This window comes from Hemiscyllium ocellatum, chromosome 31 (assembly GCF_020745735.1).
Source record: "Hemiscyllium ocellatum isolate sHemOce1 chromosome 31, sHemOce1.pat.X.cur, whole genome shotgun sequence".
In the NCBI taxonomy this organism is placed as follows: Eukaryota; Metazoa; Chordata; class Chondrichthyes; order Orectolobiformes; family Hemiscylliidae; genus Hemiscyllium; species Hemiscyllium ocellatum.
Genome location: NC_083431.1, coordinates 26,096,137 through 26,113,899, shown reverse-complemented (window position 1 = coordinate 26,113,899; position 17,763 = coordinate 26,096,137). Strand labels below are relative to the sequence as shown.

The following is a 17,763-nucleotide window of genomic DNA, read 5'->3' as shown; positions in this document are numbered from 1 at the left end:
AGAGGTGAGTGAGGGAAGTGGGATGGGTGAGGGGTAGAAGAACGTGGAGAAGGTGTTGGGTCATGGATTAATGGAAGAATGATCAAAGGTGCAGTTGGGGATCTGGAGGAGAGAATGCACAATGTTGGCCAATAACAGTGGCTGCAATGCTCGCACCTGAGGGGAAGCCTGATCAGGAGGCAGCCATCCAGGGAAGGCTTTGTAGCTGACAGGCACTGGCGCAATGCAGCGACAAGATTTAATGCCCAGGAAATGTTGGCAAGGTGACACCAGAGATGTGTATAACTCTTCTGGAAGTAGTCACTGAAATACTGCTCATGGATTCGGTGGGAATGGGAACCTCACACCTGTAACCTGCAAGGTGACTGTAGTACTCATGTCTACTATAGCATTCTAGGGCTTCACAGGTCACATACCTGGTGTATCACAGACTATCAGGCACCAGTTCAGCAAGGGCTGACTAATGCCCTCTTGCATTGTGTGAATGAAATAATCAATGACTCTGTGGATAAAGACAGCGAGATGGCAAGGGCATTGGACTTCACAGCCATCCTTTGTTTCCGTGCAGTGTAAAGGATAAATTATTGCACTTGAGCTCAATAGAAGCAGCCAGCAGCATTTGTGAATAACATGAATTTCCAAGTGTTGGGTGTGAGAATGATCAGTGACCATGAGGAAGGAATCCTGCACAACTGTGATCTTTTCCCATGATACATATATTTTGCATAATTTAAAGCTCCCAGAGTTTTCTGAGGCCCTATTCCAGGCTCAGGGCAGGATCCATCAATGAATAACCCCTTTGGCAGCCAATTTGTCACTTACTATCATCAAACCCTGACTCCTTTCTCTGCCATGCTCAACAGAATTATCCTCTCTGCATCCAGAGGCTCTGCCTCCAGTCTCCATGAATTAGTTCCCCTACCTCCCTTTTATAGTGCTAGCTCCCTGATAAGTGCCCAATGGTGTTTAATGGATGGAAACTGCAGACTGACTAGAAATCAACAGCCTTGAGTGACTTAGTGGGATGGCGTGAATGATGGGTGGCCAGACCAGCTCCATGACTATGTTCCTGAGACTCCCCCTATTGGGCTACCTTGGCTGATGTTGACCCACTCCCCGGATTGTAGTGGTAAAGATCACAGGACTGTCACCTCCACAACTGGGTCACTGACTGTGGACTGACATCTGAGGCCGCCTTTGACTTACTGTGCAGGGTCTCCCTGACTGAATCTCTGGACTTTCCCCTTGGACAACTCCCCTTAGACTTTAAGATATGGCCAGTTGCTTGCAGCATATGCAGTGTGTTTGCCATATAAGCTGCCAGGATGAGATTAGCATGACTTCCCCTTGACTGGTGACCACTGACCAGCATGAAAAGCTGCCTGGCTTTGTGCCTATTCCAAACTGTAAGGCAATGCAAAAAAAACTGTGAGCCTTTACGCTCTGGCTATAGGGAAGGGTGAAGAATAGCACTAATATGCAAGACACATTAGGGATGCAGTGAACATCTAGGCAGGCTCGGAGTGAATGAGCGCTAAGAGATCATGCAAATAGCCCTGAGATGCAACCTGGTCCAATCTGTGTGCCTGTCTCTCCATGCTAACTGTTCCTTTAGCAGCCAATCAATGAGAAGTGCAAATGCACACCAAAGTTCTGCAATGATTTGGATCGGAAATGTTCCACCGTGATGCAGAGAGGCTGATATATGCCAGATACCACCGTCCATGAGTGTGGGCTGCTTGTGATCGCTTCCCATGACACATACCTTGAGACATTAGTCCCAGGTGTCCAGGATGGAGATTGGGATGAGTAAGTGGCAAGCTGGAGTTGCCAGTACCCACTTTGACTTTCACGCCAGGAATTCTCGGTATCTACTTCCTTTCCAGCAGACAAGCAAATGGGACCCTGCAAATTAATGAGGCGAGATAAGGTAGTAATGAGAGTGATAGTGAGCAATAGCCCCCTGACCTATCATCGCTGTCAAGCAAGAACCTTGGCTTAACATCCGGAACTGATTAGGATAATGTGACTTGTTGCTCCTGCTGTCGAGAAAGACCTGACTCAACTTCTCTTGTGATTTTCCCAAATCTTTTGCCATTATGCACAAACTTGGGAATATTCTACCCTCTATGTGCAATTCATGTGTAGAGACTGATGAGGATAATGAACTACTATTGGAAGTGATTGGATGGTTAGGGTTGTTTTTCTGGGAGCAGAGGAGACTGTCGGGGTGGGATGGTGGTGGGGGGATGGGGGGAGGTGGGGGCGGAGGGGGTCATGATTGAGATGTGTAAAATTAAGAGGAGCATGAGACAGGATAGACAGGAAACAACCGTTGATGACCAGAAGCATAGATTAAAGGAAAGGGACAGGAGATTCAGAGGGGATGAGAGGAAAAGGTTTTTCACCTTGCAGAAACCTTCATAACATTTTAAAAAAATATTTAGTTGAAAACTTGCCATGGCAAGGCTATTGGCCAACTACTGGAAAATGGAATTAGGATAGCAATGAGGTTGGTTTTGACTGCGCTGACTCGATGGGCCAAAGGGCCTTTTTTTTGTGCTGTAGATCTCTATGATCGTATGACCCTACGAAGACAGTTGTATGCATCACGTTTAACATGGGTAACTTGCAAAGTTAAAGATAATGCATGCACATTTTATTTTTTTTCTTTATGAAAAAAGGAAGGTTTGGGATAGAAATGCAGCAGTATACTAATGTGGCTCCTTGCTTGATTTGGTCATGTGATCTTCACGATGAGGCACATTCACTGCAGGCATCCATCTTTGAATCAGTCTAAAAAAGACAACGCAGAAGCCAACTTTCAAACTGAGAGCTCATAACAAAGGTTATCAAACATTACTAATTTCAGTGCTCTCTGTTTTGCAACAATATGTGCAAAAACATGAAAATGTTTGATCTATACCTTCCCTAGGAGGTTATAATTAACCTCACACAATGCGAATTTTGAGAAGATTTGTAGCTCAGGTTGAGGTTGTAAGTATGGTAGGTATGGTGTTACCTGATGATGATACCTAGCATGGTCAGAAAACAAACCTGCCATGTCAGTGAGCAAACTTACAACCTGAATCTCTCAGAATCACAGAATTATCACAGCCTAGAAGGAGACAATGCAGTCTATCATGCCTGTACTGTCCAGATGACCTCATGTCAATCTTCTGACTTTTCCCCATATCTCTATGTGCTGCTTCAGACCACTGCCCTGCTCAGTGCCTCCACCACATTTCCAGGGAGTGCATTCCCAACTCTAACTACACACTGAGCTAATTTTTATTTTCTTTCACATCACCCTTACTCAATTTGCACATCAATTTAAATCTGTTTCACTTGTGTCATATAGGTTGTTCTTGTGCTGCAAAATTGATGTGAATTCAAAAGCAAAGTATGATTCAGAATTATACAGTTCAGAAGTGAGCCTTGGGGATCTCTGCTCTTAAAAGTAAGAAGAATAAATGTCCTTAAAATGGCAATTTATTGCCTGTACCTCTGAGGAACCATTGTGCTGTTAATAATAAAAAAAACGATTCTTGCAAATCAGACCTAATTTAAACTGAAACAGAATTGTTATCAATCTAATATTCATTCCTTTGGTGGCCTACTTGTCACATTCCCATAAATTTATATGTTTAACATCAAAATACTGCCGATATGTCTGTGCACAGGAAAGCAATGATACAGCAAGATGATGATCTAAAAATAGAACTGTTAGAAAACTGATCAATATTAACAGGATGTATGAGATGTTCTTGTTAGAATCAGGTGAAAATACTGCAAGTTTCACATTTCGCAATATTACTTCAAATAGGTATTTACTGTATTTACAATTTTAAAAAAATGTTACATTACATTACACTGAATCTACACCAGAGAGAAATAAGTTTGTTTTCATTACGTGTGTGTCAGTGCTGATGTAATTGTAGAACGGTACTAATTAATGGACATTGATTTTAAACTGTGCAGGACACAGTCCTTATGGTCTGAGTCATTTCTGTTTTTATTCCATGTGCTTTAGGACTTTACACAATCACTAAAAGCAAAAGAATGTTTTTTCTAACGGTAATTAAGCCCCGGTGACCAAAATAAAATAGCAGTTGGTGAACCAGATGTTTGGTGCTGGATGACCAACATCATTTATCACCTGGATCAGTGCACAGTCACTCCTCAGATAATGCATTCTAATGACTTCGTCCTTAATATGGTCTAAAATAAGCAAACTTTGGATTTAATAAATATGAAGAGACTTGTGAAAATTAGATGTGCAGTGACAGTATCAAATAGAACAGCTCAGAAATTCAGCACTGACCATTTTTAAATTCACAGGGGATGCAGGGTAAATGATGCACTGCTATTGAGTTTGGATCTCGTTGTAATAGAGCTGATGTGGTCCCATTGGCCACTACCTTTTAAAAAAAAGGAAGAAAGATGGAAAGAAAGGAAGAAAGGAGAAAGTGCATCTACATATAGCATAGAAAGATGTTATATTCTTATATCATCTTTCTTGATCATCATGCATCTCATATCAATGAAATGTTATAATGTGGGAAACACAGCCATTGGGTTATTTGGAACAAATTCCCACAAACAGAAATATGACATTGACTAGATCATCTTTTATTTTCTTGTGCGGTTGATTGAGCGATAAATATTGGCTAGGAGACGGGGATGAAAGGCTCTCTTGCCATGGGAGTTTTGACATCCGTCTGGCAGACTGGGGTCCTCAGAAAAATGTCCCGTCAGAAAGACGGTACCACTGACAGTTCAGAGCTCTCTGCACTGGAGGGTCAGCCTTCATTTTTGTGCTCAGTCCCTGGTGGAACCTGGCACAAAATCAGTTCCATGCCAGTGCTGCAAAGGTACTTGGATAAGTGCTTCAAACAATATTCTCAAGGACGCGGAAGATGATAAGTCAAGCTTTGTTGAATAAAAAGGAGAGTTTGCACATGGGTTCAGTCAGGTTTTATTTGCTGATTCGCTGCATGTCATTGTGCAATTAGTTGGGGATTTATACTAAATTCTGCACGGTGTGCTGTAACACCATTTCTATTGATTCAAAAGTCTGAACTGTCCCATCAGATGGAGCTTGATTTGATAGCACATCACTGGGAAGGTTTTTGTTTATAAACTGTAAGAGCTCTTGTATCCACCCTGGTTCCACTATGCTACATACCTACATACCTGATATAATGCAATTGTTCAGTTCCTGTGTGACCCTGAGTTTAAAAAAATCGCATTATAAGAAAATCGTGTAATAGCAGCACCATTTAAACCAATGGGACAGGAAATCGTGTTATAGCCAATACAAGTTCACGTTCTACAAATAATGGCCTAAATTTTTCAATTGTGTTTTAGCCAATTCGCATTAAAGAAATGCGTGTTAAGCAGAACTGACTGTAACTGTGCATTCCCATTCCATTACCATCCACGTCTTTGACCATCTGCTGCTGAATAGCCGAATACGTTTAGCAGCAGACTGGTGTTATTCAATGATGAAGAGAGAAATCCATTGAGACTGTGCAAACAATTGGTTTGAAGATTTCAGCAGAAGCCTGCTCATTTTTATTTTGCCTCCAGTACTACAGCTGTATTTTTGTAAAGTTTTTTTGTGTCTTTCTGATAGAAATTTGAAAATATTTCAAGGCAACAGACAGAGAAGATAGTATCATTGATTGGCATTTGGTTTCCTGGTGATTCTTGAACTAAAGAAAGAAAATATTTAAGGTTTATTTGAATGAGGCATTGTTTCATTTTTAGACCTTAGTAAATACACTTCTGGAAATGTCAGCAGAGATCCCATGATTGGCACAGATAAAGAAACAGATAAAGAGTTAGTTTTTTCTAAGCAGCATGATCCCAGATCAAATGTAAAGGACAGGCTTAATTTTCTTTAAACCATTCAGCCTTTTGACTTTCGATTTCTCTTTCCTCTGCAGCTTAAATCCGTACAGCTATGATGAAGGCTGTTTGAGTAGCAGTGCGGATCATATTCCATTGGCTGCACTGCCCCTGCTCGCAATTTCTTCCCCACAATATCAGGATGCAGTCACAACAGTGATTAGTAGAGCAAATCAGATTTACAATGAGTTCCTGAAGTCTGCGGATGGGATTGGATTCAATGGCCAGGTTAGTACTCGATTCGGAATGGCCAATTGTTCAAACTCCAGCATAACTGTTAAAATGTCATGAATTGATTACACTTGGTGTCCCATTTGTATATGGTTTCATAAACAACGATGTTAACTTTTCTCAGGTCAAGATAATGCAGAGGACCTGCAGTTTACCAATTTTGCAGATATACGTACTAAGGGTCTTATGCAATCATCCAGTGTCAATGAGTTTGTTCTGTGATTCGGCTCCTTTGGTGCCAGTGAGTCTTGATTTCCTGAGAAAGAGGGCTTTTAATCAACCAATGTAAGAATGAACAGGTTTTAGAATGAAATGGATATGGGGATGTGGAACCTGTTCGTCCAGGAGTCAGCTGTATATTTCCCAGCTGTAATGGTATAACATTCTTGGCAGTATTCCCGTGTTGGTGTACATATCACTTCACAGGGAGGGGACTGAATGTGTGGAAGGGCCTATCTGGACACACACTAGAGTCGCAAATAATAAAAATGCTGGAAGTCTGAAACAATCACAGAGAATGCTGGAGAAATTGAGCAATTTTAGCAGCATCTGTACACAGAGAAACAGAATAAACATTTCGATTCCAATCTTCTTCAAAACTGGAGGCAGATGGTATATGGAAAGGAAGAATTTGATGAATTGTTGAAGGAGTGGTTGATTTGAGAGGTATTCATTTCATGCAGCCAGATTGGATAACTAGAAAGTGTTCTTATACCTTTTAATGTACCCAAGCAACCAAAACTGATAGGGAATGATGTGATGCTGTGGCTTTTCACACTAACTTTTAATATGGGTTTAAATCGCCTACAGACTTTTTTTTAGTTGTAAGGATCCAACTTGGGAACAGCTTGGTGTAATTTTAACTAAGTTTGTGGTGGCGACAGGCTCACAGCTAAACTACTCAGATAGCTCAAGACAGACATAATATGTAAGGTAAAAACAATGACTGCAGATGCTGGAAACCAGATTCTGGATTAGTGGTGCTGGAAGAGCACAGCAGTTCAGGCAGCATCCAAGGAGCAGTGAAATTGATGTTTCAGGCAAAAGCCCTTCACGGTACTACCTTTAATTTCAACAAATTCAAGGTGAGAGGTGAAAAGTTTAAGGGAATACAAGCAGAAAGTACTTTCCACAGAGGGCGGTAGGTGCCTGGAATGTGTTGTCAGCAGAGGTAATAGAGGCAGGCAAGGTAGATTCATTCAAGGTGCGTCTGGACAGATGCATGAGTAGGTGGGAAGCAGAGGAATACAGATGCTTAGGAATTGGGGGATAGGTTTAGACAGTGGATTTGGATTGGCTCAGACATAGAGGACCGAAGGGCCTGTTCCTGCACTGTAAATTTTCTTTGTTCTTTGTTGCTTTGTACAGTATACCATAATCAGGGGAGGTAGATCTAAAGGATTAAGACAGCATCTTTGAAGAGAACAGTGCTATTTATTTTCTTTGGGATGGATAGAGGGCTCTGCATTTCACTCGTGAATGATTCTGTGAATCTATGAATCAAAACTTATGGTGATTCATTCCAATGGGAGATAAGATGAATGGTTTGTCCTGAATAGATAAAATCTCACTTTGATTTTCTGTTTCCCACTGTGTGTACAAACTAACTTAATTTATCTACAAACGCTGAAGCAGTTGGGAACATGTATATAATCTCGGAACCTCGGACTGCTGCAATAATGCATAATTACTTCATGTAGTTAGAATTGAGATATATATGTAATATATAGATGTTCCTCTGCAAAATTCAACAGAATTTGTCCAAACATCATTGTCATTCACATCACATGATACAATACTGTTGCTTATCAAAGCATATTGATTAAGAACATATAGCTGCTGATAGTCTTCTATCAAGTATTCTATTGGATTTTCTGTACTGGTAAAATATTAAAAACTGAAAATTGTAGCTGATAGTAATTAATGTTAATGTTACATGAATTATAGAGTAGGTATGGAGCATGAAAGCTATTTTACTGCTGACTTAGAAACCCACGTTTTTTCTGCTGCTTCTTTATGTTTTATCAAAACGAGAAAGGAATTAACCTATTAAAACCCAGATATTTGAGAAAAAGATATATGGATCATCAATAAATCTTGACAAAACAAAATTGATTCCAAAATAATACCCTATAATTTTCAGTGAGTGAAAGATAATGGTAATAAAACAAGAGAAAATGCTGAAAGCAAGTAGGCACCTGAGGAGGGAGGACTTGCGTTTCGATTCTTCTGACCAGCTAATGAAGAGCTTGGAGTGTGATTGAAGTGTTATTGCTGTACTTTGCTTTCTAAGAGTGCTCTCTAACATCTTATTTCAGATGCACCTGCAGAATTTTATTTCTTGCAAACAGACCACTGATTCTCCATTGATCACCTCTTTCGGGCAAAAGGTTTGTTTCCTCCAACATTTGTTACCCAGACAACCAAAGCTTAACTCGTGTGAAGGTTGATCTGTGTAATGATCCCAGCTTATGGTAATGCTGGATTCCAGAGAAAGCAGAGAGCTCTGGATTGCTAGATCATGAACTGAATGCTCTGCTCTTTCAGCAGCCTGGGTAGTGGCATGAAAATATAGTAAAAATCAGATTCTTGATGAAAAGAAAAGTAGTGTCTGATTTTCCCTTTGGGTTGAAATGACCCAATCAGAATCTTGCTAATGAATGGCAGCTGGAGAAAGTGAGGACTCCAGATGCTGGAGATCAGAGCTAAAAATGTATTGCTGGAAAAGCGCAGCAGGTCAGGCAGCATCCAAGGAACAGGAGATTCGACGTTTCGGGCATAAGCCCTTCTTCAGGAAAACCCTTCCTGAAGAAGGGCTTATGCCCGAAACGTCGAATCTCCTGTTCCTTGGATGCTGCCTGACCTGCTGCGCTTTTCCAGCAATGAATGGCAACTGCCTCGATGCCAAGCATTTGCATCTTGTTATTAACTAACTTCATTTCTATGCAGCTTTTAATTCTCCTCTCCATCCCCAAGAAACTAGGCCTCGCCGACAATATTCACATCCCATGAGTGACAAAAAGAACTGTCTTTGCCACAGTGCTCCTTGTATTAGACAGACCACTAACCTTTTCCACCCTTTAGCCAAGCAAGTTGACATTAGCAGTTCACCAGCCTCAGCACATTACCATGCCTGCTTTCAAACCAACTCACTCACCATGTCAGCCTATCAAGATGTCACTTTGGACCTCTGGGACACTTGTTACTTGCAAGCTTCTGTCAGGTCCCTTTCTATGTAGGGACACATGTGCATCTTGTATATATGCAGAAAATGCATCTTATGGCCTAAGGCTTGCATATTCAGTACTCACTCAGTTCATTCTTACTTGGAAGCTGTGACCTTCTGCGGCTTGTGTTGCTTTATAGCACAAAGGGAGAGTCATGAAGCTTGTCATGATTCAGAGCAGTGAGCAGTCGAACATGTTTCTGTACTGTAGCATGCCATGTCAATATCACACCCACAGCATGTGTCAGCACCTCACATGGCAAATATTCTAAGTGCTTCATGTGTGAGAGTCAAGGGGGAGCAGTCCTTAGTCCAGTTAAAAGGGACTACAGTCAGTCAGAGGGTACTGCCACAGACAGCCGAGATCTCAATGGACTCCGGTCTGGGGGAGCTGGCCATGGTCAGTCCTGCAGGTCAGGTACAACCTGACCAGGCATGACAGGCCCAGCAGTCAGGCTACTATAGTAGGAGGGATGTTTCCTACAATGAGCTAAAATGAGAGATCAATAACATAACAGTCAATGGAAGAGGAGTTAAAGATGACACAAGAACAAGGGATGCCATAAGTTGTCCAAAATGAATAAGAAGTGCCTGAATGGTTCAGGTTGTAAGTTTGTTTGCTGAGTTGGAAGATTTGTCAATGAATAAGAAGTTTTGCCACCATGCTTGGTAACATCATTAGTGGGCCTGCGTGAAGCACTAGTTTTCTGTCCCGCTTTCTATTTATCTGTATTGGTTTGTTGTGGTAGGTGTTATCATTTCTGGTTCTGTTTCTGAGAGGTTGGTAAATGGTGTCTAAATCTAAATCCTTTTAATGGAGTTCCAGTTTGAATGCTAGGGCTCTAGGAAAACCAGTGCGTATCTTTGTTTAGCCTGTCCCAGGATGGATGTATTGTCACAGTTGAACTGGTGTTCCTCATCGTCTGTGTGTATGGACATCAGTGATGGTTGGTCATGTCTATTGGTGGCTGGTTGGTGTTCTTCTATCCTGGTAGCTAGTTTCCTGCCTGTATGTCCAATGTACTGTTTGTTGCAGTCCTTGCAGGGTATTTTGCATATGTTTCGTAGTTTGGGATGCTGAGGCAGGCGAGAATTGTTGAGTGGACACGATGCATGCAGTAGTGAGAGTTGCAGTCCATGAGCATTAGAGAGTGGTTGGTGCAGTGGCAGAGTTGGGATGACTGGTGATGCTGTGAATGGAAGGGAGCAGAGAGATGATCATGGGACTTACGCAGCAGATTCACACTGAAGATAATTAACCTTCTCCCTGCACTTCTGCATGTCATGCTGATTGTGTTTGATGGCTTCCTTTACTAATCAGCAGAAAAAGAACAGCCCTCCTTTCCATCACTCTATCCACCAGCACTTTTATGCACCTGCTTGCGAATGATGGAGTGAACTTGCCTTTCTGGGACATTTCCTCAGAGGTAAAACTGGACTCCTCAGAGATTACACTGGTACCTCACAGTGTAAAGACAATTTCCTGGTTTGCTGCCTCCCAGTTGCTGTGGTGATGGGGTTTTACTGTGGTGCCAGTGATGTAAACATTGTACCTTCCCAAAGAGGTGAATATTTCAACCTTTCCTGTTGCATGATGCCTCAAAATGGCACCAAAGAGGCCATTTGCAGATTGAATGAAATGCGAGGGGCAGTAGATAATGTGCTAAAAGTGACAAGAGACCCGATGGATCAGGCAACATAAATCTCACTCAGAGAAAAGTGAGAAAATGGGAAAATTCCATCCAGCTGTTTTAATTTGGAAGTCTGATGACCATGCTGGTCAGTTACTGAGCGCATTCACAAAAGACTATCAATTTACTGGTAATAAAAGAAGTAAATTGTGAGGAGAAAGTGAGGACTGCAGATGCTGGAGATCAGAGCTGAAAATGTGTTGCTGGAAAAGCGCAGCAGGCCAGGCAGCATCCAAGGAGCAAGAGAATCGATGTTTCGGGCATGAGCCCTTCTTCAGGAATCAGGAAGAAGGGCTCATGCCCGAAACGTCGATTCTCCTGCTCTTTGGATGCTGCCTGGCCTGCTGCACTTTTCCAGCAACACATTTTCAGCTACACAAACAGTGAGGGGAGAAAAAGCATGTGACAATTTGGAAAGGCAGTATCATAAGCAGCAAAGACAAAGATTTAATCCTTTCTCTCAGCAATATCCATTGCAGACACTCAACCACAGTAAAGTATCACTCCTACCTTCATTCTATCTTACTCAAATGACCAGTCACAATCATTTCTTTCTGGTAACCTTGTGCACATTCACCAGATGTGATTTTCGCCATCTCTATCTTTCCTGATATGCACAGTTAAATACTAACTCACTGATATTTTCTTGCTGTACTTGAAGACTCAATGTTTTTTTCTCGCCCTGTCTTCCTTGGACTGCTAAAATAGCTTAACAACTCTGATGGCCTGTAGTCTGCCAAAAATAAACTGTCATTCTATTGGTATGGATCTTTCTTTTTGAAGAGAGCCTGCCTTTGGCCTCTGGTCTCTTCTTTTAGTTTTACTTGAAGTTCACAACCACCAGAGAAAAACTACTGTCGATACTGGTGATCTGAAGTAAGAGCAGAAGGAAGCTCTAAATACTCAGTAGGTGAGGTTGCATTTGTTGAAAGAGACGCATTAGCCAACCTTTTAGGTTTGTGATCTTTCATCAGAACACAACGAAAAGTCATAGACATCAAACATTGGTTGGAAGTTTCCGGCCCTTTCAAGGATGGACAGGAAATACAGAAGATCGGCAGAATGTCAGGAAAGGTATGGAGAGGGGAGTGTGACATCTCACAGCAGCCACTGCTCTATTGCCATTTGTGGGATGTTGACTGATCACTGGAAAACCCATTGAACTGCTTAAGTGGTTTGTTACTTGTTGCCATGTGGAAGAAATGCTGAGTGAACAGTATCTGCATGCTGTAATGGCCCACAGTACAGGCATGCCGTAGTCCTTGATGGCCACTGTCATGGCTGCAGCATCTCTGTGGTCAGCAGATTCCCCTCAATCCCCAATACATGGAATGGCAAATCCTGAATCTTTGTCATTGAGAATCGTCTACCATTGGGGCAGCCTCGACCTGGAACTGCAACCTCAGCAATCGCCACTGTTAGTGGGGGGACTGCTGAGCTGCTGGCCTGTCAGATTAAGCCATCAGTTCCTAGGATTAGGATGCTGTCCCTTTTTGATTGGGCTTTTAGTTGATTGCAATGGGTTTTTAGTTGATTGCTGTCAGCAACATGCCTGTGTGTGTTCTGCCATCCATTTTCACCTCTCACTTTTCCATCCCATGGTTTCTCCAAAAAATCCAATTTTTTTTTTAAGCTTCTCCACAGATGTGGGGAGACCTGCTGGATATTGGTCGTGAGTACTTAGGACAATGTCTGCTTTTCAATTCTGTCTCTCCAGAAATATACTGAATGCTTTTGTTGCTGTCTTTCATAGCCTGATTATCATGTGTTCACATGATCGGCATAGCTGTCTTTCCGGATCCTTCTATTTCTCCACTTCACTTCAACTTTGATTTTCCAGGGAGTGTATAGCTTCCTTTGAATTCTTGCCAAATGTGTTACTTTGCAGTTTCTAGGACATAGATTTGCTAACATTTCTATTATATAATGATTTTGCCTTAGACACAGATGTAGTAAAGCCCTACTACAGTGCAGATTTTACGTTGTGTATGTGACACCTTCGTGAATTGTTAGCTTGGCACCCTTAGATTAAGCTCCAGTGAAACTGAAGTGATAATTTCCAGATTTAATTATTTGTTGAGATGTGGTCATATATCAAGTGCATGAAGCACTCTCATTGTCAATATTCATGATAGCATCCGATTTTGATTTTGTGTTTAAATATAAATAATGTCCTTGAGACTTTCAAATAATATTAAGAAAAATAATAGACAGTTGACAGAGATTAACATGATCCTAAACAGTCATGAAGATTCAGGTGGCAGTTTTAACTGGTACTTACTCCTGTGTATTTGCTGGTTTGTTAACTAAATTTTATTATATGTGCAGTAATGAGAGGTTTTATACATTGGTAACAACTGCTATACCTTGAAGCCATGCAGCAATGATACAGAAATATGTGTGTGTGTGTGTGTGTGTGTAGGAACTTTACTTACAGTGCTTTAAAATATCTACTCTTGGATGTAGGTTTGTTCGCTGAGCTGAAAGGTTCATTTCCAGATGTTTTGTAAACTTACTAGGTAACATCTTCAGTGGACCTCACGCGAAGCAATGCTGAAAATTCCTGCTTTCTATTTATATGTTTGGGTTTCTTTGGGTTGATGATGTAATTTCCTGTGGCGATGTTATTTCCTGTGGTGAAATCACTTCCGGTTCCTTTTCTCAGGGAGTGATAGATGGGTCTAAATTGATGTGTTTGTTGATAGAGTTCTGGTTGGAATGCCACGTTTAGATTAGATTCACTACAGGAAACAGGCCCTTTGGCCCAACCAGTCCACACCGATCGTCCAAAGAGTAACCCACCCAGACCCATTCACCTGCTCCCTACTAATGCACCTATCACTTTGGGCAATTTAGCATGACCAATTCACCGAAACCGCACATCTTTGGACTGTGGGAGAAAACTGGAGCACCCGGAGGAAACCCATGCAGACATAGGGAGAGTGTCAAACTCCACGCAGACAGTAGGCTGGAATCGAACCTGGCTCCCTGTGAGGCAACAGTGCTAACCACTGAGCCATTATACTGCCCCAACTAATTAAACACAGGGAGCATCAATACTAAAGAAAATTACTTAATCAAACAGAGAATCACTGAAGATTGGAATAACTGTATGTCTGACATTAACAAAAATGGGATGAGAATCAAGCAGGTGGTGCCACTGTGAACTCCAAATTCTATTGATCTTTTTAGCATAGGGACCTGGATGACTTTAACAGTTACAGTCAAGCCTTACGATTGGAATCAGAGGCAGTCTCTGTGGATCTTAACCTCCTTCATTGTGGATCCTCTGGGTGAAATAGCAGTCAAACCTACTAATATCACCAGGCACAACCACACTTTTAGGGAAAGGCGTTGTCATTGCCACTCATTTGGAAGGGCAGATTATAATTGAAGATCATGGGAAGGGAGCCAGATGTAAACTAGTAAGCCTCTCAAACATTGTTCACTAACCATTAGCCAGATAAACAGGCAAACAATTACACTTCAACAAAGTGGAAGATTCCAAGAAGCAGGGGGTCCACCGGATTGTGATGAAGAGAACCCAGATTGACTCAGGCCATTCCCACTATCACCACCCCTCCAGAACAGGCCAGCATTCCTTCCTGATCTCAATCCTGAACTTCAATTCACAGGAGGCCTGTCACTGAAATGGGTGGCACGACTAAATCGTGCTGTTTGGATCAGTTAGTGGTCACTCCTTATGATCAAGAATAGCAGAGAACATGTTTGGAATTGGGGAATGTAACTGTGGAGTTAGCTGCTAATTGAATAGGTTCCTAAAAGAGCATCTTAGGTGGTGCAGGGGGAGGTGGATGGGAAGGTAGAAATGTTTGGAGGCACACCTCCATGTCGCAGAGCCTTCCAAGGAAATAAAGGTATCTCTACGGACAAAGAATACGTTTGCATTGCAAATGTAGGACACAAATTTACATAAGTGCAATATAGATATATTGAAATGTATAATGTTATATCACCTGATGTGTAATATAGCTATATGGAGATCAGTTATTACGAGGAGGAACCTGTTATTAAATTTGGTTCCTTTATTGTAGGTTTAAGTACTTGGAATGTGATAATTCATACAGGAAGAAACCTGCTATTACATCTGGCTGTCCCAGTCTAAGCTACAAGGCTGTAGAGAATGGTAATTAAATAGACTGAAACCTGCTATTATGCTTGGCTGTCCCATTGTGTCTATAAATATGTGGGGAATGGTAGTTGCACTGGATGAAACCTATTATTTGGCTCTCCCATTGTGGAATTTGAAGACATGGCGAGTGATAATTACTCTGGGGGCGAGAGCCAAACCTGCAGTTGCATTTGGCTCACCTGATACATGCAATGAGTAGGTGGTGCAATTTAACACAGTATGAAAACCGATATGGTCACCCTTCAGCTCAAACACGCTTAACCATTAAATGGAGTGGCATTCTAAAGGAAATGATCATTTGTTTTTGTTGTATCCACAATAGGTTTGCTTGATTGGGGACTGTGTTGGAGGTATCCTGGGATTTGATGCCTTGTGTTACAGCGCACATCCGACATGTGAAAGCCAGAACAGCAGCAGGAGGGGGAGTATTGGCAGTATACAGGTACTAGAAATTATACAAGGGTATTCAATTAAATACTGACTAAAGTTAAAATCAATTCACCTAGCACCAAGGTGCAAGTGATGATAATGGGTTTGAACCTGTCAGGTATTTGTTTCTGATTTAATTGGCATTCAAGTCTGCTTTGTTCAGCATAAAGAAACGGTATGTTCTCTATTTTTCGCTGTGTTCTTGAATAGTGCCGACTTTAACTGTCTTGAGGACAATAGTAATGTCCTCACTCCTTATCAACACGAACTAAATTATGCTCTTCGCACTTTGATAGAACAGTAGGTATTGGTCTAATTTTGAAAAAGGTTTTCTATCTGCAACAGGTTCTGTAAAGAATTGGAAAAAGCTCGAATTCTGCCCGATGTTTTTCACAATCTGTTTGCTCATCACTGTTATTTTTTTTTCCTTCCACAAAAGGATAGCACGCTATTAACAGATGATACTGGATCTGACTTAAGCTCCAGCAAACGACTTAGCAAAAGCAACATAGATGTCTCAGGGATTGATGCCGAAGAGCCAAGGAAACCATTGCCAAGGAAACAGAGTGACTCTTCTACCCATGATTGTGATTCCATTACACAGAACCATGCTTTTCTGACAAGGTAACAGCCACAGAGGCCACAAAACTGAACAGAAATGTTGGGAAATTAATAGTGATACTTTATTGTGTAAATCTAGTATTCTTAAGTTTATTGGCCATGATGATGGAAAGGAGTCATTGCATAGGTGTATGTTGTATGTTGGGACCATGTGTAAGTCCCTATGAAATTGAATCTACAAGAATTGTCCAAGAAGTTTAAACCTCCATTAGACCATTATCCAACATCTGGAACCTTCTGAAAAAGGTCCCTGACTCTGAGATAGAGTTAGAGACTTCGGGTAGTTCTGACTTACTTTACTTAATAGTTGCCCAGGAACAGTTAGCGAAATTAAAATCTACCCTAACTTCTAAATAATGATTAAACTGACACCACCGTCCATTTGATTAACCTTCTCCAATCCTGAATCCCCTTGGACAGTTAACCCATTGATGGACCTGACACTTCCTCCAATCTGACTTGGTCCTTTTATTAAGCTCCAAAGCCCACTATCCCCCATGGATACTCAACCCAACCAACACTCACACCTCCCCCAACCCCCTCAGATATTCCTACACATAACTCCATCCCTAAATCCTACCTGACAATCTGTCCAGACCTGAACCCCACCACCAATCAGTCTGTGCACCCGTATTTACCTGCCCTCAGCCCTCATCCACCTATCTGCCACCTTGCCACCTACCATCCTATTCACCTACCACTCTGCCATGCACTTTACTCACTTGCCTTATCCCCACTGCCCATTCACCTCACTCATCTACACGCACACTCTAGAAGAGACAATAAGTAACATTGAATGTTGAAATGATGAGAAATAAATGAACTATGCTTAGAATTAGTAGATAACAATGACATTAAATCTTGGGAATTAAAAATCATTACATTACAATTTATCACTAAAAATAGCACTAAATGTTTAAAACGACCAGGAAAAATAATAAAATGCCTTGTAATACTTGTAAAACTTTCATCTTTAAGTGTAGATCTCTCTGGTTACTTTGCTGCTGCTGCTGTTGGGTGTAAAGAAAAGCTAGGCTTTGCCTTCAATTGCACTGCATTCAGGCCTGAACAACAACTGTGATAGAGGCCTCTACACTCCAATTCCTGACTGCTAAATATGATAGGAAGGTGATTCTACGTTTTTCTTTGACTGGATTACCATTGGATGGATTCCAATGGTCGTCAGAAGGTCTAGGGTGTTTACTTCAGGGCAATATGTTTAGATTATCATAGAATTGTATGACTTGGAGTACTCATTCATCAATCCATATCAAGGTTTCCTGACTCATGTCGAGATATTGTATGCTTTACATCAACAACCTTCCAGTACCTTCCTTGCTACTTGTCCATTAAGCTTGAATTTTAATGGTAAATATAAACTGGCTGCTCATTGGAAGGTAGAACTATATTTATGAACAATATGATTGGATCTTTAAAGCAGCACATGTAATGCTCACATACATTTCAGGCAAATGTGCAGAGCACTGAATTAATGAGGA

The 17,763-nt window shown here is 41.4% G+C and overlaps 1 protein-coding gene across 1 annotated transcript in view; it reads left to right on the top strand.

Annotated features, from left to right (window-relative positions):
* Nucleotides 1–17,763, top strand: part of pitpnm3 (PITPNM family member 3) — a 663,088-nt gene that overhangs the window by 523,349 nt on the left and 121,976 nt on the right. Inside the window, exons 6-8 of the mRNA XM_060847742.1 lie at nt 5,952–6,141; nt 15,537–15,656; nt 16,083–16,267. Of these exons, the coding sequence (XP_060703725.1) occupies nt 5,952–6,141; nt 15,537–15,656; nt 16,083–16,267 (495 nt within the window). The remainder of the gene's footprint in view (nt 1–5,951; nt 6,142–15,536; nt 15,657–16,082; nt 16,268–17,763) is intronic.